The sequence below is a fragment of the Actinia tenebrosa genome, unplaced genomic scaffold (genome assembly GCF_029948245.1).
Source record: "Actinia tenebrosa isolate PJP-AT-01 unplaced genomic scaffold, QUT_ActTen_1.0 utg344__unscaffolded, whole genome shotgun sequence".
Classification (NCBI taxonomy): domain Eukaryota; kingdom Metazoa; phylum Cnidaria; class Anthozoa; order Actiniaria; family Actiniidae; genus Actinia; species Actinia tenebrosa.
This window is the reverse complement of record NW_028292606.1, coordinates 1,016,153-1,038,028: the sequence shown is the minus strand read 5'-3', so window position 1 is coordinate 1,038,028 and position 21,876 is coordinate 1,016,153. Positions and strand designations below refer to the sequence as shown.

The 21,876-nt window shown below is 37.6% G+C and overlaps 2 protein-coding genes across 2 annotated transcripts in view; both read right to left on the bottom strand.

The window, feature by feature from the left end:
• Positions 1-90: 90 nt before the first annotated feature.
• LOC116290174 (sushi domain-containing protein 2) overlaps positions 91-21,876 on the bottom strand; it is a 35,205-nt gene continuing 13,419 nt past the window's right edge. Inside the window, exons 2-17 of the mRNA XM_089025439.1 lie at positions 17,212-17,505; positions 16,275-16,388; positions 15,237-15,399; positions 14,242-14,499; positions 13,320-13,566; positions 12,941-13,131; positions 12,049-12,205; positions 10,429-10,664; positions 8,893-9,104; positions 8,036-8,252; positions 7,396-7,521; positions 5,707-5,976; positions 4,383-4,565; positions 3,150-3,329; positions 2,607-2,783; positions 91-1,349 (exon numbers count right to left, since the gene is read on the bottom strand). Of these exons, the coding sequence (XP_088881565.1) occupies positions 1,117-1,349; positions 2,607-2,783; positions 3,150-3,329; positions 4,383-4,565; positions 5,707-5,976; positions 7,396-7,521; positions 8,036-8,252; positions 8,893-9,104; positions 10,429-10,664; positions 12,049-12,205; positions 12,941-13,131; positions 13,320-13,566; positions 14,242-14,499; positions 15,237-15,399; positions 16,275-16,388; positions 17,212-17,505 (3,258 nt within the window). The 3' untranslated portion in view covers positions 91-1,116. The remainder of the gene's footprint in view (positions 1,350-2,606; positions 2,784-3,149; positions 3,330-4,382; positions 4,566-5,706; positions 5,977-7,395; positions 7,522-8,035; positions 8,253-8,892; positions 9,105-10,428; positions 10,665-12,048; positions 12,206-12,940; positions 13,132-13,319; positions 13,567-14,241; positions 14,500-15,236; positions 15,400-16,274; positions 16,389-17,211; positions 17,506-21,876) is intronic.
• LOC148904307 (uncharacterized) lies at positions 19,245-20,134 on the bottom strand. The gene has a single exon (XM_089025473.1). The coding sequence runs from the start codon at positions 19,996-19,998 to the stop codon at positions 19,261-19,263; it is 738 nt and encodes a 245-aa protein (XP_088881599.1). The 5' UTR covers positions 19,999-20,134; the 3' UTR covers positions 19,245-19,260.

Here is a 21,876-nt window from a genome sequence, read left to right as displayed (position 1 = left end):
AAAACTCCACAAAAAAACATAAAATGTTATAAGTGGGTGGTTATATATTTTACAATAAAAATCAAGGTAAAAAAGATGATACACGAATGCTACTAGGCAACATGACATTTATTAGATTAATTGTGTTTTTTTTTTTCAATTTTAAAGTCGAAGAAATAAGTGTTTTTTTATTCTTCGAGTATATATTTTTTCTATTTTTTTTCTTGTTGATTTTTGTTCGTATTATACCGTCTGACACTATTGCTTTAGGCGGTGACTGGTCAGCCACTACTTTTATTAAACACCTTGGTTTTAACTCACACAAGTCGTTAAATATTTCTAATTAGCGTTACAACATCATTGTAAAATCCCCAAAGTTAATTTATTTTATTGGTATATATTGTGTAACAGTAAAGTTAAAGTACCTCACGCTGATAAATACGTGACATCAATCAATGATCATGAGCGATTCTTGAGCGATGTCAACCATGACAAAAGCTTCTACTGTCAAACTGCTTTTAAATTATATCAAAAGTTGATTTATTAAATATAGTAAATCAAGGTTTTGGATCTTCGTGACCGCATGGCAGGAGCAATGCAATCATGAAGTATACACGAGAAACAAATAGTAAAACATTCGCTTGGGTTGTCAAAAACTTGATAAAACCATAGTGTAAAAGACAGTAAATATATAAAGACCAAGTATCAAGTACAACATCGAATTAAAGGCAGTGTTTCGGGGTCACTCAAGCGAATTCACTTTTAAAGGGAAGCATGTTTCCTCCTCATAAAAGCCAAACATATTTTGTACCCTCGTACGATCTGGTATGAGTTCTTCACGATCTCTATACGAGCACTTTTCGATCTCTTACTGGCATTTTACGATCTTTCACGAGCACCTTAAGATCTCTTACAAGCCCTTTTTTATTTCTTAGGGTCTTTTACTAGCACTTTACGAGCACATCACGATCTTTTACGAGCACATCACGATCTTTTACGAGCACTTCACGATCTTTTACGAGCACTTTTAGGACTAAAAATTTCATAACTTAGCAAAGTTGAATGCATCCATTGAGGTAACTGTCATTATATACGACTGATATCTAGCGCTGGATTTTGTGACTGACTTATTCCTGCTTACAAATAGACAACTTCCACTTTCTTCCTTTCATCTTTAGTAAGCAGATTCTCTTCATTTTCCATTCTGAAGGATTCCTCGGCCTGTTCCTTTGGGTTATTTGATTTACGTTTGATAAACAGATAGACGACCAAGATGCACAGCGCTAGAATTATCATCAAACTTAGCGTCACGCCGATAGCTATGGCTTTTGTTTTATATCCTTTTGAATCAAGGAGATGTTCCACGGCACCTGGAATATAAAAAATACCGATTTTTTCCACCCTTGATAGACCTAATTACCTTCGTATGTTAATTGCCCATTTTCAAACCATGTGATGTTTACATGGTTTCTCTGTTACTTTGAAACGTTTTCATACCCACACGTACCCTGCGAGCAGAGTCTCCTTTGAACTCCCCTGCGGGCGAGAGAAGGAAAGGCTCCTTTCCTTCTCTCGCCCGTAGAGGAGTTCAAAGGAGACTCTGCTCGCAGGGTAACCCACACGAATATGGACAAATAAATTTCAGAAAAATAAAGGAACAATTTTCTAGAGAGCATCATGTAAACTCACATAATTAGACTCTTCCACAGTCTCTCGCTCGTCCGTTCCGTCTCCACGCTTAGAGACTGTAACGGTACAATGACCGAAAGGACTTATGGGTCCCGAAAACTTGGACCCGGCGTGCTTTGGGAACCAAAATACTCGGCCACAGTCTCTCTCTATTTCGCCGCCATCTTGAAAATATTGAAAAGAGAGAAACTGTAGACGAGTATTTTGTAAAGTAATGAGTTAAAGTAATCAAGTTTAGCACTGATAAAAGTGTGGACCAAGATCTCACAACTAGTTTGATTAAGAAATTTACGAATCTTAGAAATGTTTCTTAAGTGAAAAAAACGATGTCTTACATATCTGTTTAACATGATCCTCCATACTAAGTGAATTATCAAATAATACACCTAAATTACGAACAGAATGACTGGGCGCTACACTTTTAGTTCCTACTAGTATATTAGCAATATCAGGCCTAGGACGAAACTTAGAGCTTATCACTATCAGTTCAGTCTTGTCTTGGTTTAACTTAAGGTAGTTTCTAGTCATCCAGCAGTCAATATCCTGAACACAACGTTCAACTGAGGACTGTGTATGCTCAAGATCTTTGGAGCAACTTGTTTTGAACGATACATATATTTGAGTATCATCAGCATATAAATGATATTGCAATTTATGTCTTTTGATGATGTCTGCGATTGAAAATGTGTTAAGAACGTACAACAACGGTCCCAAGACCGACACTGAGGAACACCATGTTTGCCACTCATACAATAACCGTTCTTATGGAAAGCCATTTCAATATTACAGCATGTCGTACAGTGTATGTGCTGTAAGTCAGTACCGTACGTTTCCCACTCATACGATAACCATTCTTATGGGAAGCCATTTTAAATGTTACGACACTTCGTGCCGTGTACTTGCTAAACGCTCTATATCACCAGTATTCGTATACTTACCAGAAGCAAGCTGGCAAGAAGGCGGTGCATCAGTCCATGTTCCATTACTCTTAATACAAAGTATTTGATCAGCACCAACCATCTTGTAGCCCTTGATGCAAGTAAAATGAGCAGTCACGTGATGTTCTGTTTCATTATACGTCGTATTTCCATTGAGAATAGTTACTTTCGAACATCCTGGAAAAATAGAATTTGTCAAAATGAGTTTCATTGATTTAAGGTTTTTACGTGTACAAGTCGACGACGTGACGTCTCGGTATCTTGTTAGAAACCATAACAAAATCATACGAAAGCTTAAAAAAAGTTAAATAAATAACTTCTATAAAACCTCGTATTCTCCTCGTGCTGAGCTGTCAATCTCATTTCACGTCTTTACTATTAAAAAAAGCTTTATTTCTCCCTCGGACGCCCCATGATTGCTAGTGATCCAAGATGGCCGCCGTATCGTCGAAGTAGCCCATTGCAATACCACTACACCCCCCTTGAATCCCCAATGATCATAATCCATGGTAACATCATTAGACGTTTGCTGTCGTGACTTACTTTTCCTGCAGTAAGGTATTGCCCTACTCCAAGTATCATCCTCCCTACACACGATAGATTGTGCACCAACAAGATCATACCCTTCTACACACTCAAACACTATCTCAGAACCGGCAGTGGGTAGTCGGCCACGTGACCTTGCTTCACCGTTTTGGATCTTCGTTTCGACACTTGGGCATTCTAATATCAAATAGTAAACATTTGCATAATTTCCTTCTTAAAACACAAAATAAATTACTTTTTTCTAGATGGAAATTGCGGCATTTCTTTTATATTTTTAATGTTAGATATTTTTGAAAAGGGTCCATATTAAAGACTTGAGCTAACATACTGGTCACGTGACAATGATATATCTGTGCACACTGGTCATGTGACAGTTGGTGTGTGTTTGTCTGTATCCAGCTGATGTAAGAAAAATTGTTAGCCAATCAGAATCGAGAAAATTGCAAAACTGAGGTGTCACTTGTCCTTAAAATTATTGATTTCCATTCCACCAAATGAAAAAATAACGTTCCTAATAAGATTTATTTTTTTAATTTTCACTGGTCACTTTTAGCAAGTTTCATGACACTTCAGTTCTGCAGTGACTCCATTTCTACGTCACTATTTCAGATCAGCTGGCTACACTAGTTATTTGACACCAATGTGTGCTTGTCAATCACGAGATATGGTCGCAAGATATGGAACAAACATTAACAAAGTCCAGTGGCGGATCTAGGGGTGGGTTTTGGGGGTTGCAACCCCCCCTATGAAAGCCATCGTGATTTATTATTATTATTATTATTATTATTATTACTATTATTATTATTATTATTATTATTTTCATGATAACACCAATAGCATCGCGAGTGGGTGCCGAACACATTTCGCTCGCTTTTTTTTCTATACGCCGTGTGTGGGACCTGAAACAACCATGCTCATTATCATACGACCTACTTCCGTTTGGGAACCCTGTGCTACTTTCCCGCCAAACAAATAACTCAATCAATGCTACAACCCCCCCCCCCCCCCCCCCCTTTGAACAAATCCTGGATCCGCCCCTGAAAGTAAGCCAGTTAAAATAAAGATTGCTGTATCCCTGAACCTAGTAACGATGGTGAAGCACCTTTTGAACTTTAGAACAATCTCCTTTTATTTGGACTCACTAACTCGTCATGCCATGTGTTCTGGCTTGCATCTAATGCGCATGTTACACAGGAATCCCACTAAGTATTCAACAAAAATAATTTCTACCTTTGGCTTCGATAGGAAGACAACTAGGTGCTGTTCCGTTCCATTCTCCTTGGAAACACGAAACAATGGACGATCCATTGAGGATGAACTCAGGCTGACATCTGTACCAGTAAGTGATGCTTCCTTCTGAATCATTTCTTTCGTAAAATCCATTCGCAAAGTTTGCATCCAAAGGAATACAGCCTTGATGAACGAAAAAAACAAAACAAGATGTAAACGAGTGCACTACTTGCAACCATAGACCGTATTTGAGATAGCTAACAGGATGCATTGTGGTCTAGTTTCAATACAATCATATTTTGTTTATCATGTCTTATATGGTATTGTTTGTGTGAGAAGTGGTAACTTCGGGATCCCTGTGCCGCCCTACTCGTGTTCCCTGGCACTAGTCAGGCCACGAGTGTCAAGAGCCGCCATGTTTTGTTCGTTCGTTTTCTATTTCAAGTAGCATATTTCTATTACAATAACGAGACTTTACAAACACAGGGTAAGTCTTATTTGTAATCTGTCTTTAGTACAAGCTCAGACTCATTAGAATTTTGTATAATAGTCCCTTTCACAGTTCCCTGCGCCATCTTGAAAGGTAGCCGTGCCTTTACATCGAAGCGAGACGAACGGTGAGCTTGCAATGATAGAGACATGTGAATAATTGTCCAAGGTGTTAAAAAAAGGTCTCTGTCATTGCAAGCTCACCGTTAGTCTCGCTACCATGCAAAGGCACGGCTACCTTTCAAGATGGCGCAGGGAACTGTGAAAGGGACTATTCTAGGCCATTACTGCTGTTTCGCTTAATAAAACCGTGGAATCAAAGTAACCTGTGTCACATTTGTACTGAAGCTAGACCACAATGCAGGCTTATTGAAAATATGGTTGGATAGGTTCCCGAGTAACTGAGGTGCAAGAAGCATCATGGACGGTCCGCCTTGCATTGGGAACATAGTTTTCCCCTTCTGTAACCTCGGTATCATTTCGTTTTTATATTTTTTTCTCGTAATGTATACACGTCATTGCAGGAACGTTGTCACTTAAAAATAACAAATAGAGGTGTCCATGCCCATAATACGGCTTGGGCTGCCTGTGGTTAGATGGCAGAACAATAAAATCCCATTACTCTTGGGAATTTAATTCTTTCTCATGTAAAACGATCGTGTTGCTCCTGCCATCTAACAAAGCTGCTGTCACGTGATGGTGCAAAACCTCTATTAAGGAATATGAATTGATTATTTTTTAAGCAAATTTGGTGTAATTATTTCACTATTTTGAAGGTAGGTATAGACTGACATTTTTATTTTATGTGCATGTATGTTTTTACATTAGCCAATACCTTTAGTTTCTGTAATATTGATAATCTCTTGTAGCTGTTGAATGCTGTTTTTAGTCACGAGTCCAATATTAGTATCACCTGTTGCTTGAACATCAAACAAACACTGCACGCTATTACCACAAGCAGAACGAGCCTTTCTCTCTAACACTTTATCCTCAAACACCATGTTATTCATGTCCACGAAGACTGGAAGGAAGTTTGGGTTTGAGTAGGTTTGATGACTCTTCCCTTGTCCATATGTGAATAGAGACTCGTGAGCTTGTGTTGCCCCTTCGTAATAAAGAACAAAACAGCATGAGGAAGCTGTCGCACACAGGCAGTCATCTTGATGTTCATGGATTTGTACGTTAATTGTATTATCAATTTTAGCAAATATCTGACGACGAGAAAAATCTGACCGCGGTAAAAAAATATGACAACGCCGACAAAAAAACTGACGATGCCATACAAATCACAAGTCTGACTCTGCATTACGAATCTGAAAACCAAGAAAAAAATTAACTAAGAGAAGGAATCCGCGCGCCCAATCATGAGCACTCTTTGATGCTATTTTTAGAATGCATACTGCTCGCGCTCTAAGCTGATTGCTCATGCTTTCATTTTCATTTTCATTTTCTCTTGTGAAAATGCCATACGCATCTCAAAACGCCATACAAATCTTAAAACGCTACAAGAATCTGAAAAGACCGTTACAAATGTGACAACGATATACAAATATAACAAAAACACCGACGCAAATCCACAAATATCTGGGTAACGCCTTCAAGACCTGAAAATTTACGGAATTTAAGGAGATTTTCATAAGTAAGTGCAGAAATGTTATGCCAGTGAGAAGGAATTTTGCACAAAACAGCAAAAAAGTACCGTGACATGGACGAATATGTTTATGTGGGCGAACGGCCACACAGGAAGCAATTGGATGACAAAAGATTACGAGGGCTGCTAAGATTAGAAGAGGCCACAGAACAAATGTAGGCCTATTTTATTTATTTTCAGTATTTTATCATAAAACGCCCTGAGAAACGGTCTCAACATTAATTAAACCCAACATTTGTCCCAACATTTAGCCACAATTTGACCAACATTTAGCCAATACACCATTGTTTTCAGACCATGATAAATTGTTCCCCCAACATTCTACACAACAAATGTTGGCTTACATCTGGGGTGAAATATTGAGACCATTTACCAGTGCCTTTGCCGTTACTTGTAGTTCCTACGATCACTAGACTAAATCAATATTTTCAGCGTTGATTCTTCATGAAGTGAATAGTTGAATGGTAAAATATTTTCATATGATTTGAGTGATGCATCTTGGAGATATCAAAGTTTACACTTCCAACAAGCTAATGAGTGTGACGTCAAAGGAGGCTTTATTGAATATACAAAACTTTTCTGGGCAGTACAATATCCTGTATAAGACATCATTGTTTTACTCGTCGTTTATTGATAGGTTATTGCAAATTTGTTTTTTTCATAATAATCAGTGTTTCAATTTACAAATGATGACAAATAAACTAAAATGCCTCCTATGACATCCAATCATTTACATATTAGAAGTATAAACCTTGATAGCCCCAAGATGCATCACTCCAATCTCATAATTTTTTTTTACCATTTATCTATTCACTTCATGTAGAATCAATGCTGAAAATATTGATTTAGGTGTCATAGGCACTTCATACTTACATTTAAGACCAAAGTCGTAATGTAAAGACTTGGAATTCGATGATGTGTTTAAGAACGAGCCATTTGGAAGAAGGAATTCTTGATTCTTGTTGTCATCCCAGTATCCCAGTAAACCACTCGTATAACCTGTAAGTAGAAATTGGCATCTCGTGTACTATTGGTTGGAACTCGGGGTTCTTAGTAATAAAGAACATGGCGGATATGATGTTATGCGAAAACGAGGAATAGACACTAAATAGAGACTATTTCTACATTTGATTTATTCATTGGATAAATACAAGACCTTTGCATTGCATTGCTGCAGAACAATGATCAGTTAAAAAATAAATCACCTTATTTAAGTGTCTAGTCGTTATAGCGCTTTCGCACTAATTGGGGACACTTTTCGCTCACACGCACTACCACTACATTTAATATTCTATGCACGCAGCACTCAATTCACATGTTGATTTTTACGGAGGGAGGAAACCGGAGAACCCGGAGAAAACCCTCGTAGCATAGGAGAGAAGACACATCAAACAAACTCAATTCACATGTGGCGACCGCAGGGCTCGAAAACAAGCTACCCGACCCGTTGGACCCGTTTAGCCGCGAACGCCACCCATGCTACCCACAACTTACGTTTAAAATATTAACTTACGTTTAAAATGCTTTGGCATCATAACAGTGAACTGCATAAGAGTGGTGAATCCTTCAGCAATAACAGCTACTCCAGAATGGAAGATAGCGGAATACTTCGTGTTATTTCCTTCCTTTATTATCATAACGTTCTTAAAATCGACTGTTTGTTCGTCATCGAAATTCTCTAGCTGTCCATTCACAACCACGTCCAGAAACCCTCGGCCATTGAGGCGAATCTAAAGATGACACGCAACATTATAATAAAGAAAAAAAACCCCATTAAGCCTGGTGCACAACGCAAACGCAAACTCGAACGCAAGTACAAATGCGAACGAAAAGGCAAAGTCGAAGCAAGGGCAAGCAAAATAACGTGTGAACTACAGCAATGCAAACGCATGGAATGTAATCTTTACAATATTGTAATTGCTTTTAAATTTGCGTTTGCGTTTTAATGTGTGAACCGGGGAAAACGCAAACGCATGCAAAAGTAACTGTTAACTACAGTAACACACACACAAGCAATTCTATGTGTGAATTATAGTAACGCAAACGTAAACGCAAGACCAAAAATGTTTTTGATGCGAACACGTTGGTACTATTGCGCTTGCAAATCTTAATTTGCTTGCGTTTCATGTGTGAACACTGCTTGCGCTTGCTTTGCATGTGTGAACCATACGTTTTTGTGCCATAAAGCCTGGATCACACTAGCGTCGTATTCGGAGTCAGAAGGAACATACACAGACACAGTAGTGTACTGATCATTAACAGTGCTTGTCTTTTTTCACACCTAGGCGATAAATGTAATTCTCCGTATGTTGCTTTCGATTCCGATTCCGACGTTAGCGTGAACCAGGCTTGATGGAGATGTTAGAGTACCTCTATTGTATCTGATCCGTTTTCTTTCATTGCAAAGGCTGTGTAGACAGTAGCTTTGATCTGTCTTCCATCCCTTGCAGGAAGTGGTTCCATTCTACCTTGTAAGTGGAATCCAATGGTATAGACTTTTAGCAGCGTGTATTCACCATATCCATTGAAAGTGTATTCAACACCGTCTAATGTTACCATGTGAGGATCACCCACTCCTGAAGCTGTTAATAAGAAAAACGATGTATATTAATCCAATTCTAATGCCATACAGTAAAGCTGATCTGAGAAATATATTAGCCAATCAGAATCCAGAAAATCTGTAAAACTAAGGTGTCACTTGACCTCTTAAAATTATTGATTTCCAGGGCACCAAATGAAAAAAATAAGGTTACTAATTAGCGTTTGATAAACAGCGACGCAATAATCAATACGTTATATATTTTTATTGCAATAACGGGCATATTTTTTAAATTTTTCATTGGTCAATTTTAGCAAGCTTCATGACACGTCAGTTTAGCAGGGACATCTTTTCTACGTCACTATTTCAGATCAGCTGGATATCGCTATATCGGAAAAGGATGAAGGGGCGAAAGGCGATTGTTTAGGTATTTAAGAAATGAATATAAAGACATTCTAATAGGACGTTTGCATGATGGCGTCATTTGACTCCCACTACCAATATGCTTTGCGGATTTTCTTTCTTGTTTAAATTTGTATTCCCTCATGAGAATAGTAAGACAATTGGTGCTGATTAACTGAACAAAAGAAAGTGTGCAAGGGAGTCTGGTAGTAGAGGTCAATGACGCCATCGTGCAAACGTCCTATTCCCCCACAGTGGCTTTTGGTTATGCAATCGCCAATCACCGTTCACCATTTGCTCCTTTAACCTTTGAAATAGCTGTAAACACGTTATATTGGAAATTCCATTGAGTGCACAATAGAACTGCCAATGCCAATTTTCTCCCAAAAGTGTGAAATGAATCGTTCATTTATGTTGACCAACGGAAAATACCGGATTTTTCAGAAAAATGGTAAACGCTCTAGGAGTCTCATGCTAATCCATATAACTAATACAAGAAATCTGTTGCATAGAAAAATGGCCCTTGAATTGTTTTCCATTCTGATTATCCCTCCCCCACAAAATCTTTTCATTATGGGGCTTTTTGAGGTACGCTTTATCAGTCAGTTAACATTTTATGCTAAAATTAACAAGACAATTTCAGCAAGCGAAAATGACGCCATGCCATATTAAAGAAATAGAAAACGCGCGCGCGTGCTGTGTGCTGTTATAAAGCACGCGGGGATTGGCAGAATACGAGAGAAGTGTTAGGAGAAGCACGACGCGTAGCGGAGTGCATCTCGACACTTCTCGAGTGTTCTCCCAATGCCCCATTGAGCAAGTTTTTTATTTCTTTTATAAAATACAAGGGCGCGTGCGTGCTGTGTGCTCGCATAAAGCACGCGCTCCTAACCAATAAGAATGCGATATTTATAGCAGTTATTTTATAAAAATATTTTAGCGTACCTTAAAACAGCTTTATTTACCTGCTGCCGGAGGATCATAATCGGAGCCATCGTCATTGGGTCGTTTTTCAAAATATTTTTGACAATTTGGTGATAACAAGCAGCATTCGTGGAACGGCAGGATATCGTGAAAGTAATGGGTAATGTATGGGATTCCTGTGTCAATGTGTGCACGGTTTAAGTGACCAGCTCCTGGGTTGCTGTTGAGTAAGTTTCCCTTATCATTGTAACAGCATTGCTGACCTGCGCCCTTTGAACTGGAAAAACATAAGATAAAACATTTCTCAACATTAATAAGTATTTAAGACAATAGACCTTATTCGTGGTGTGATAATGTTTTCCCAATTCAGCGTGACAAACCTCCAGGGGATTCATTTTCTTTTGCTTTTACTCTTCGAAAAATTTATGAATATCCCAAAGGATACGAAAGGAATAACGATGATATCCCGACGAGTTGCAAAACAATAGCTCTTCATTCCCCCAGAGGTTTGTCCGGTTCAATTGGGAAAACATTGTCACACCACGGATAAGGTCTATACAATAGAGGTTTTACACTATCACGTGCCGGCGCCCATAATACGGCTTGGGCTGCCTGTGGTTAGATGGCAGAAAAATAAAATCCCTTTGCTCTTGGGAATTGAATTCTTTCTTATGTAAAACGATTGTATTGTTCCTGCCATCTAACATGGCTGCCGTCACGTGATGGTGCAAAACCTCTGACCTTTTTCCTGATACGGCGGCCATCTTGAAATATGATTGGTTGAAGTACCATTTTAGAGGAGAGTATATAAAACGCTCACGTCATTTTTTCCAGCGCTTTGAATTTTAACTTTCATAAGAAAAATCAGACAGTACTTTACGTTAACTTGTTATTTTAAAAAGGAGATATAAATCAGTTTTCAATTTTAGATAGTCTGATCTAAAACTTGGAATGCCGAGAACTCTATAGAAGCTGCAAACCCTCCATGGAGTGGTTTCCTAGGCTTCTCTCGTGCTCTCCTGTGCTCTCAGCATCCAAGCGTTTAGTTCAGAGTATCTAAAACGGAAACTGTTATATATTTCTCAATTATTTTCACAAGTAGTTTACGACATGGGCTGGCGTATTGTATCACATCGAAAATCACCCGCCTTTGATTGCCCAATTCTCCCGAGCTAGTGCCTCATGTACAAAGCGCTCTAAGGTGCGCACTTTAGCCCCTCGGACTAGTAGAAACAGACGTGGAGGTCCGGAGAATCGAACGCCGTGGACCTCTAGCTCCGAAGGTCGCGCACTAGCCAACTGTCTCACTATCAATATTCTACTCTAAGTATTTTTGGATACACTCAATTGAAGAATCGTTGTCGGGTTCAGAAACATAGAACATAGAAGCTGAGACCGAAATGGCAAATGGGGAGTAATTAAGCGGTTTCGTCTACGCTGCAACCTATAAAAAGGCGAAGCCCGAACGGCTCTTAAACGCAGGTCTTCTGAATACGCGTTTCGCATTCTAAACCGACTGCATGGATGGCGCAAATGAATAAATTATAATATATTTATGTCATTTCCCAGGTGCCATTTCTGTCTCAGCTTCTATGTTTCTGAACCCGACAACGATTATTCAATCGAGTGTATTCGTTTAATTATTCTCACTAAAAGCTTACCTGGGCGTGATAGTTCGAAAGCACTGAGTAGCTTTTGGGTGGTACTTTTGGCATCTATCTTGATTCTTTTTATTACAAAATTCATCTGTTATGTAATTTCCTCGGTCAACCCTAGCTTGCAAAAAGGACTGTGGGCAATGCAGTAAAGTGTTGTCCTCTGTAAAATGTATAGTAAGGGATGTTAGTCAATTCAATTGTTTATCATACACTGATTGAACCATTCATTCGTATTGGTGGGATTTACTTGACGTCGTTTCAAGTCTCATGCGAAATGTTCATCATGTAAATCGCATTTTTAAACATATTTCTTTCGAACTAATAGCACATGGTGGTCAGTGTTTGAACACCATTCAAAGCAGATAATGAGATTTAAAGATTTTTATTAGCTGATTAAAACCCAGCAATCATCCATTCTGCGCTCGAGTTGGCACTGCAGTGCATTATGGGACTGTTGTTTTAGGGGAGGAAAAGAATTCATCTTTAAAATATTCCCTAAAATAGTCCCACGATGCACTGCAACGCCGACCCCGCTTTTGATCGACTGCTGAATGGCTAATACAGGTGTAGTGGACTTTGGGCTTTCTGTTTAGATCCCCCTTCCCCGCAAGGGGTTACTGGGAGATTTAGTCATGCTAGATACGTTTTATGTACGTCAAACATGAAGTAAAGTTTGCCATTTCACACGAAGTTTAGGTGTATTTTAGTGGTGTCTACACAGGTTTTGCATCCTCACGTGCCTGCGGCCATGTTAGATAGAAGAACAAGAAATTCAGTTTACTCTAGGGAATTGGATCTTTTCTCATAGGGAAGGATTGCAATGTTTTTGCCGTATAACATGGGTGCCTACACGCGATGGTGCAAAACCTCGATTACAGATTAAACCTATACCTACTTCTAAATGTATTTGGATCAGGTTCGTTTTGTTGCCAGTACTTGCACCGATCCCATGCTTTGGATGAGTTCATGACTGAAAACACATCACTCCATATCCAATCATTAGATGATTTATCGTCAAGGGGTTGTTTTGCTGCATTCCTTGATACACGGACTAACGACACTGATCTAGCACTGTTGCCTTTGACGCTGGAATATAGAAAAGATAAGTAGGTGCTGCGGTAAAAAGCGCATAATAGGTTATTATAGGGGACGCATTAACAGCCCAAACCACCCGCGCTTCCTTCGATCTACGTCCTGTCCCCCTCTCTCTTATAACGGAAAGGCTAATTTGGGTTTCCTGTGGCTGTTAAGAAGTAGACTTTGGATATACGTACATGTCATCGGCTCCTTCAGTAGGTAAAGTGATAATACCCGTGCCATTGTTTTCCTGAGTAGATATGGACACAAACCCATCTAGTTGTATTTCACCGCTTTTTATTTTGTAGTTTGCCATTTCAATATTGACATCTTGGGACTTCTTTCCCAGTTTATTTGCGTCCCATTTGATTCCAACCTGTTTTCCTTCCATCCATTCAATGTCGGGTGAACGAAGTACGAGAGGCGCTTTTCTTATGACTGTGACTGTAGTACAAACAAACAAACAAGCAAAAAAAAAAACAAAACAAAAAAAAAAACAAAAAAAAAAAAAAAAAAAAAAAAAAAAAAAAAAAAGAAAAACAAAAAAAAAAAAACGTAAAAGTTTTTACAAAATATTTTAATTAAGGTTACGGAAGACGTGTCTGAGCAACACGTTCAACAAAACCCTATAAAACTATCTATTACGCATTTAGGGTGGATATCCGTGAGATAAAGCCGTGAATAAAACCATATCAGTCAAGTGATACGATGCCACTTAACGGTAAACTGCAAATTTTGTCATTTTATCGACCTTAAATATGCAATAAACTAGTAAACAAATTATTACATTTTAAGAGCCTGATATCCTTTTTATTCACTCGTTTTCCATATCGTATCACTCACTTTCTCGCAGACTCACTCGTTCGCGATAAGGTGGGAAACTCCTGAATAAAAACGGATATGGAGCTCTTAACATGTGACAATCTCCCTGTGTCGTTTTAAAGGTCATATGATAAAGAATTCGAAAATAATATTATTCTAATTATATTAATATCCGGTTTCTTAAACACAAATCGGGCTCGTTTCGTAGAGGAACGTGCCCGATTTGTGTTTTGCATTTTTTAATGGCGTGACATCATAGTTAAAAACCTCAACAAAATCAAGTGTATTAAAACTCACCATAGTGAATAAACCCCTGGAATGGATAAGTGTTCCCATCATCAATTGAAACCTTCAGTTGTATACGCCCTGTCTCACTGAACATTGGTGCAACACACTTGGCTTTAACCTCGTCTATTTTAGATCCCGTGACTTTCTGTTTATCACCAAAATTACAAACGATTTTTCTTTTTTTTAATTCGTCAAAACAGGGGCCGGCAATGTAAATATGTTCGCCTCCTAGCATCAATGTTTGTCTTGGAGATATAGTAAGCCTTCCTGAAAAACAAATTAAGTTAGGCAAAGCAAAATATAGGCCGCATATTGATGGTTTTCACGGCGGCCATGTTGGAGGAACTTAACAAAAGAATTGTCAATGAATTATTTTGTTATGTCCTCCAACATGGCCGCCGCGTCTTTTGTTATTTAATTCTCTTGGGAATGATTGAAAACCATCAATATACTTAGTAATATTTAAAATATGAGCGGCCGATTTGTACGGACATCAGTTATAATGTGGAGCCGTTGTAAAGCCCGTACATATTAAACGTGAATATTGTATATTGCTTATCAAATGTCTAACACTTAAATTTTATGATGCAGACGATTTTAACTGTATCCGATTTTTAGACTTCTCTTGGGTGACTGATTGGAAATTCTATTTCCTCATTTCTTATTCATAATCAGTCAGTTTATGACATATGAGATTAGCGTATGCCAAAGTGATTGAGGTTCGTAAAAACGAAGCTTTTTTTTTAAAGGCAAACATTATCGTAAAGTGCATAAAAGCACAAACAAAAGGAGGGGGAAAACATTTAAAGCGATAAATTTGATAAATTAAATTCTCAATTTCCAACCCGCGACAAAAATGACGGATCCTCGAAACGTCCCGCAATAAATAAAGCCGATGAAGTTGATAAATTTTAATTATTTCAGAGCTAAAAAAATCTTACTAACACTACCGTTGTTATGGAAACCTGCAGTTAAAAATAGTTGCTTCCCGAGATAGACGTTACCTTTTGTGTTGCAGCCTTGAGATTGAATCTCAGCGTTATCAACCTGGAACATCCAAACACCAGGTCTGTTCACATTAGTTGTTCTTATTAGATTCAGCACTTCTTTTGTTCTTGATCCTTTGATCGTGAAGTATGTTTTATTATCTCCAGCATTGAAACCACACTTTAAAAGAAAGATAATGTCAAGACTTCTTCTCAGTGTCGTGCTATGACTCTTTTGCAAAATGTTATGCCTTTGTCATTATAATAATTCATTATTACACATTTTTCAGCGATTAGACCATCTCCAGCATTAAAACCACACCACAAAAAATAATGTTTTATCACTCAATAATCCTTGTGCCGTGCCACAACTCTTCCTGAAACATTTTGCTTGTAAAAAATGTAATTCTGCGACTTATACTGAAAGTATATTGTTTAATGAAACTGGAAATGAAAAATGAAAATGAATAATCGAACACTCGAACCATGAACAAATCAAGGTTTTTTGAACATTACTCGAATAATCCAATCAGTCTCTTGGTTGTGATTTGCCGTTAAAGTTTTTGAAAATTTACGATATCTCATAACAGCTAAGAAATTTTTGTTTTACTTCTGTAAATTATTGAAAGTTTGCACTTTGTTGTGATTGAATGGCGCCGTTTGTTGTGATTGGATGGCGATTTTTTTGATTCCTTCGTTTCTATTTTTTGATTGGATAATTATGAAAAACGTCAAAAAAACCTTGAAGTGTTCATGGTTCGAGTGTCTTCACTGTAATGGAGGTTAGACCTTAATCATTTTTATCGTTTTCTTGTGTGTTTATCTATCTTGTTTGACTATCAGATATTGAAAAGTTTTTGTACGAAGGGTTTGGTAAAGTACCTCTAGCTGTCAAATTCTGGAATACTCCACAAACGTGGATTGCAGCACATACATTTCATTAACTTCCGAGGTTGAGGAAAAAACTGGGACGAATTTGCATTGCAGTGCATTTTTGGGAGATTTTAGGGGACGAAATCTTATTAGTGTTTAGGTTATAAAACGATAAGCCCATACCTGTGCTGGTACTCCATCTGATACTGTTCCTGATAACCACTCTATTCTAGCGTAGTTGTAAATGACAAACGAATGACGACCATTGGTGACGAGAACAGCTTGAAAAGTGTTTCTCTGTGCAGACAACAACAACAACAACAATTGTCAAACTTAAGATTAATAATCAATTCTTTAAATACAGCGACTTTCAACCAAAAGTCATCCAAATATTTAACAATTATTCGTCGCCGAAGGCGAGGTGAATATCGGGAAATATTCACTGAGCCTGAGGAGAAAGATTGTTTTAGTATTTTTAACACAAGTGAATTCAATAATTAATAGGAAAAGAACTTTTTTTCAATTTTATTCATCTCTGCAAGTGGTACAAATCGATAAACGAGCGTGCGTGTGCACGCTATGTTCACCTGTAGGTGAATATAGCAGGATAAGACGTAAATTGTGGCCAATGAGCGCGCCGGATATGTTAAATTCCCTTTTGTAAAAATACTAAATATATATACAGCCATATACATAAACGATGACCTTTATTATATATATATATATATATATATATATATATATATATTTTTTTTTTTTTTTTTTCCAAAAAGACCTCGTGATGGGCAACTCGAAAAAATATCAGGTCTTACGTCCCATGGTTTTTGATATACTTGTATATAAGTACAAAAGGGTCAAAGTTTATTCAACGTTAGCACGAATCCAAGATAAAAAATAAAAAGATGTTCAAAACTTTTGAATTTGGAGTTCCTTTTTCTGCGTTAAATACTGAATCTACCGGAGTTCTTTTTAGCCTCGATAAATTCATAAGGTCAGTTTTTGTAGCATGGAGGTCAATGCATGAATGGTGTCTACATCAAATGCACATTACTTGGCATAGCAGTCCCTATTATTGTTCGGTGACATTTAGAAAGAGTATATTGCATTTCACTGTACGTACTTTCTGTTTATAACTTTCATCAGCGCCATAGAAAGCAACTTTGTCCCATGTAGCAACATAAAGCCAGGTTGGAGTAAATCTTTTGAAGTTGATAAATGCACGTCTGATGTCGATAGAGGCGCGATATAACAAACCGTAATCAGTTGTTTCTCTGAACCACACTTCACCACCATTTCTGGTATCAACATCTGCCCAAAACGGCGTAAGAAGACGTCGATTATCTCCAAGAGGAAAGGGATCGGGAGTGTACTGGGATACTGAATCCAAAAATGATATGACTCCATTGGTGTTGACCTGTAATTGAATCATGCGTAAAACAAAGTCAACAAGAAGCTGTTGTTTGTACGAAGTGTACTCATTATCACAAATGAATAAGGGAACTTAAACACCGTGTAAAGAGGGAGTGAAACTGTACTACATGTGCAGTTACCATTATACAACGAATACTAAGTTAACTGACTAGCCTGTGATCAAGAAATTGTCATTAACTAAATCCACATTAATAACAGTTTTACTAAATGAACACTTCCGCATCATTAGTCTCGTATAAATTAAACTCATGATTCAAGCGACTGATTAGCAAGCATAAAAAAATGATGGAATCTGTTGGCCGTTATCATAATATTAACCATTAATATTCTCCTAAAATAGTCAAAATGAAATGCAAAACAAAGCGTTTAGCAGTCAAGCTCTTTATCTAGCAGCTTAGGTGATGCTAAGCACTGCAAGCTGTAGCTCGATAGTTATTTGTAATTAACGGTTATAATGTAGCGCCATAGCTCCGTTACCCTGCGAGCAGAGTCTCCTTTTAACTCCTCTACGGGCGAGAGAAGGAAAGGAGACTCTGCAGAAATCGTGTACAATTTTATTTGAGCATGCGCAGCGGTTGCTAAGAAACTAACTCGTTCACAAGCTCACTCGTTTTATAAATGGTTTCCGGTTCCTGTCCGAACACGAGTACCGTTTAAAACATGTTTTTAGAGTCATGACCTCAGTGAAAGATGATCTCGTGTTCTTCTTTCACTGCTTCAATTTCATCAAGCTTAGCAGTTTGAAGCACTATTTTTTCACAAGCGGAAATTTGGTCGCTCATCAGTGCCTGGAGCGGAGTTATTGCCACCAAAAGAGGATTTTAAGGGTATCGACTAGTGTTTGGATCGATTTCTTGAAGATGTTTGATCATCGGAGTTACAAGCTGGAAAATAAGTGACTTTGCATGACCTGTCGGCAGCGAAACAAACGGGTCTTTGGCATCCATAAAACTTTCTAGCGATTTCCTTTGATGAGTAATTGGTTGAAATTGATTTTTGTTTTGATAAAACGTGATATAGATCGCTTTCGAAATTACGAAACGGGCTCGATTTTGGTCATCGGCCATATTATTTAATACAGACTCGCGCATCAAAACCAGTTTAAACCAGTATGAAACCTGAAATTATGCATCTCATTATCCAGATTCTTGGATAACGGCACTACAAAAGAAATAGAGAGAATAAGAGAAAAATATCAAATGCCTTTGGCAGGATTCGAACCCACGTCTTCGGTATTCTAGTCCGATGTGTTAACCACTACACTACAAGGACCAACCACGCTGGTAACGCAGCCAGAATATGAAATGTAGGGTATTCGTGAGGATCCCAGAGCAATATTTTTTATCTATATTCTATTTATTTAATCAATTTAATGGCAATAAAAGAGAACATAGAGAGAAGAAAGAGCCATATGGATAATCCGTAAAGGAGTCCTAGACCCCATATGGAAACAGATCACCAGGCAAGATATAAAATAGAAATAAAAATAAAATCTATAAAAATATGTTAAAATCTAGAAAAATATATTACTATAAATCTAACTTGTTATACCGATTTATCAAATCCAGCAAAGAAAAATATTAGTAATAAATAAATAAAATTTGAAATTTGTCTTAACCTAGTGATATATTAAATAATTCAATTTAATCCTCCCTCCCCTAGCAAAGAAAAAATATCAATAATGAATATATAAAATTTAAAATTTGTCTTAACCTAGTGAAATATTAAATAATTCAATCTAATTTCCCAACCCCTTATTTGATTGCTTCAATAAAAAATCCTTCACTTTTGACTTAAAAGACTGAACTTTAGTTTCACTCCTAATGTCCTTAGGCAACTGATTCCAAGAATCAACTATTCTATTGAAAAAACTATATTTGAGCACATTTGTTCTAGCAGGTTTCTTTTTTAAAGATAAACTATCAAAATGCCTAAGAGAATATGAATTATGGTGAGTAGTATAAACATCTATATAAGGATTAATGTTAATATTAGTTATACCATTAAGAGCCTTAAATAAAAATGTAACATCTGCTAACACTCTCCTACTTTCTAGTGACATCATATTTAACTTCATCAAACGAGTGTCATAATCGTCCTCAGTCTTTAAGATAAATTTTGTTGCCCTTCTCTGTACTCTTTCTATCTTATCAATATTCCTCTTGGTATGGGGGGACCACACCACTGAGCAGTACTCCAAATTTGATCGTACTAAGGAATAATATAGAGTCCTCAATGTCTTTGGATCATCAAGACCTCTACAAGTTCTTTTTATCAGTCCCAGCATCTTGCTTGCCCTTGCCACAACCTTATCAGTATGAGAATTCCAGCTTAAATGCTTATCGGTAGTTATGCCCAGATCTTTGAATTCTGTAACTTCGTCCAACGTAGTGTTATCCAGAGAGAAGTCAGAGATAAAAGGTTGCTTCTTCTTTGTTATTTTCATGATTTTGCATTTCTTCACATTAAACTTCATGGCATTCTGAATACTCCATTGATTGAGATTATCCAAGTCCCGTTGAAACAGATTTAGATCTTCAACAGAGTCAATAATCCTTGAGGTCTTACAGTCATCAGCATAAAGTGCAATGATATTACCAGGCAGAACAGCTTTGGGTAGATCGCTTATAAAGATAATGAAAAATAGAGGACCCAACAAGGATCCTTGAGGAACACCAGATGTAACCTCACACCAAGACGATGAAACCCCATCTAGTACCACTCTTTGTCTTCTGTGCGTCAAATAACTTTCACACCATCGAAGAAGGGATCCAGAGATTCCAAAACTGCAGAGCTTCTGTAAAAGAACTGAATGACTCACTTTGTCAAAGGCCTTGGAAAAGTCCAAAAAGGCCACATCAACTTGACGTCCCTCATCCAAAGCCCTCGCCCACTGATGATGGGTCAAAACTAACTGTGTCTCGCAAGATCTTCTTTTGACAAACCCATGCTGCCAATCAGATAAGAAAGGTGAAACATGATCATAAATAACAGAATGCATCAGTCTCTCCAAACACTTTGCAGAAATAGATAGCAGAGAAATAGATCTATAATTCTCTACAAGTTCCCTTTCATCACCTTTATGTATCGGAGTGATATTCGCAGACTTCCATAAAGTAGGCATGACCCCAGAGCTTAAGGATAAGTTAAACAAAAGAGCCAGTGGTACAGATAGTTCAGTTGCACAGGATCGAAGGATTCGGGCAGGCATGTTATCCGCTCCTGAAGCTTTGTTGATATTAATGTTACTTAAAATTCCTTCCACCTCTTGTGCTGTAGTATAACAGTCAGATAATAAATTAGGATTGATTACATCAGGATCAGTCCGATTAAAAGCTGAAGAAGATGATGAATAAATTGATTGAAAAAAGTTATTGAACAGCTCCACCTTAGATGTCATATCTCTAGAATGTACATTGTCGTAAATTACAGTTTCGGGGATCCTCTTAGTTTTGGATTTCATGGAGTAGAAGGACCAGAAGTGCTTAGGGTTTTCCCGAAGTTTTCCAGACAGAGACTTTAAATACTGTTGATAACTTGAGTTGATGAGTTTCTTAGTTTTCTTTCTGAGTTCCTTGAATTTTAAGTATAGTTCCTGTGATTCACTTGTCTTCAAACGTTTCCAGAGTTTCTTTTTTTTTCTAATTAGTTTCATGATTTCATTGTTAATCCATGGAGGTCTTGATCGTCGTTTAATTGTAACTTGAGAAATGTGATAATCAATAGCAGAAAATAAGATGTCTTGAAATTTCTCCAAACAAGAGTCAATGGAAGCATCAGAAATAACCAGATCCCAGGGCAAAGCATGTAGTGTCTCTTTTGGACCTTTAAGGTCAGCATTTTTGTAACAGTAGACCTTTCGTTGGACATTATTAGGCCTTCTCATCTTTGAGCGTATCTTAAAGGTAACTGAGTAATGGTCAGAATCAAAGGCATTTGGACGAACCACAACATCTTCAACAAGAAATTCATTGTTTGTAAGAACTAAGTCCAAAATGTTCCCAGTATCAGCTGAATATCTGGAAACACGAGTTGAATGCAAGGTCTTTTGTTGCAGGAAGAAATCACCCAAGATATTACAAAACTCTTCTGTTCCAGGGTCAGAGATGAGGGGACATCCAGTATTCCAATTAATATTTGGAAAATTGAAATCTCCAGTCACAATTAGGTTTGATAACCCTGTCTCTGAGTACTTGACCAGAAAATCTTTAAAATGAACAAGAAAAGAATCATCTGCATTAGGTGGTCTGTAGAAAGTAGAGAAGAGAACACACATAGTAGGGTTTGGTCGAATCTCAAGTGCCAGCATCTCGGCTTCAACTTCGAGGTCTTTCCTATGAATACAGGAGATGTG

What these genes read in the sequence shown, in the direction of transcription:
- LOC148904307 (XM_089025473.1), bottom strand. Translation starts at nt 19,998, where the DNA reads ATGAAGTTTAATGTGAAGAAATGCAAAATCATGAAAATAACAAAGAAG.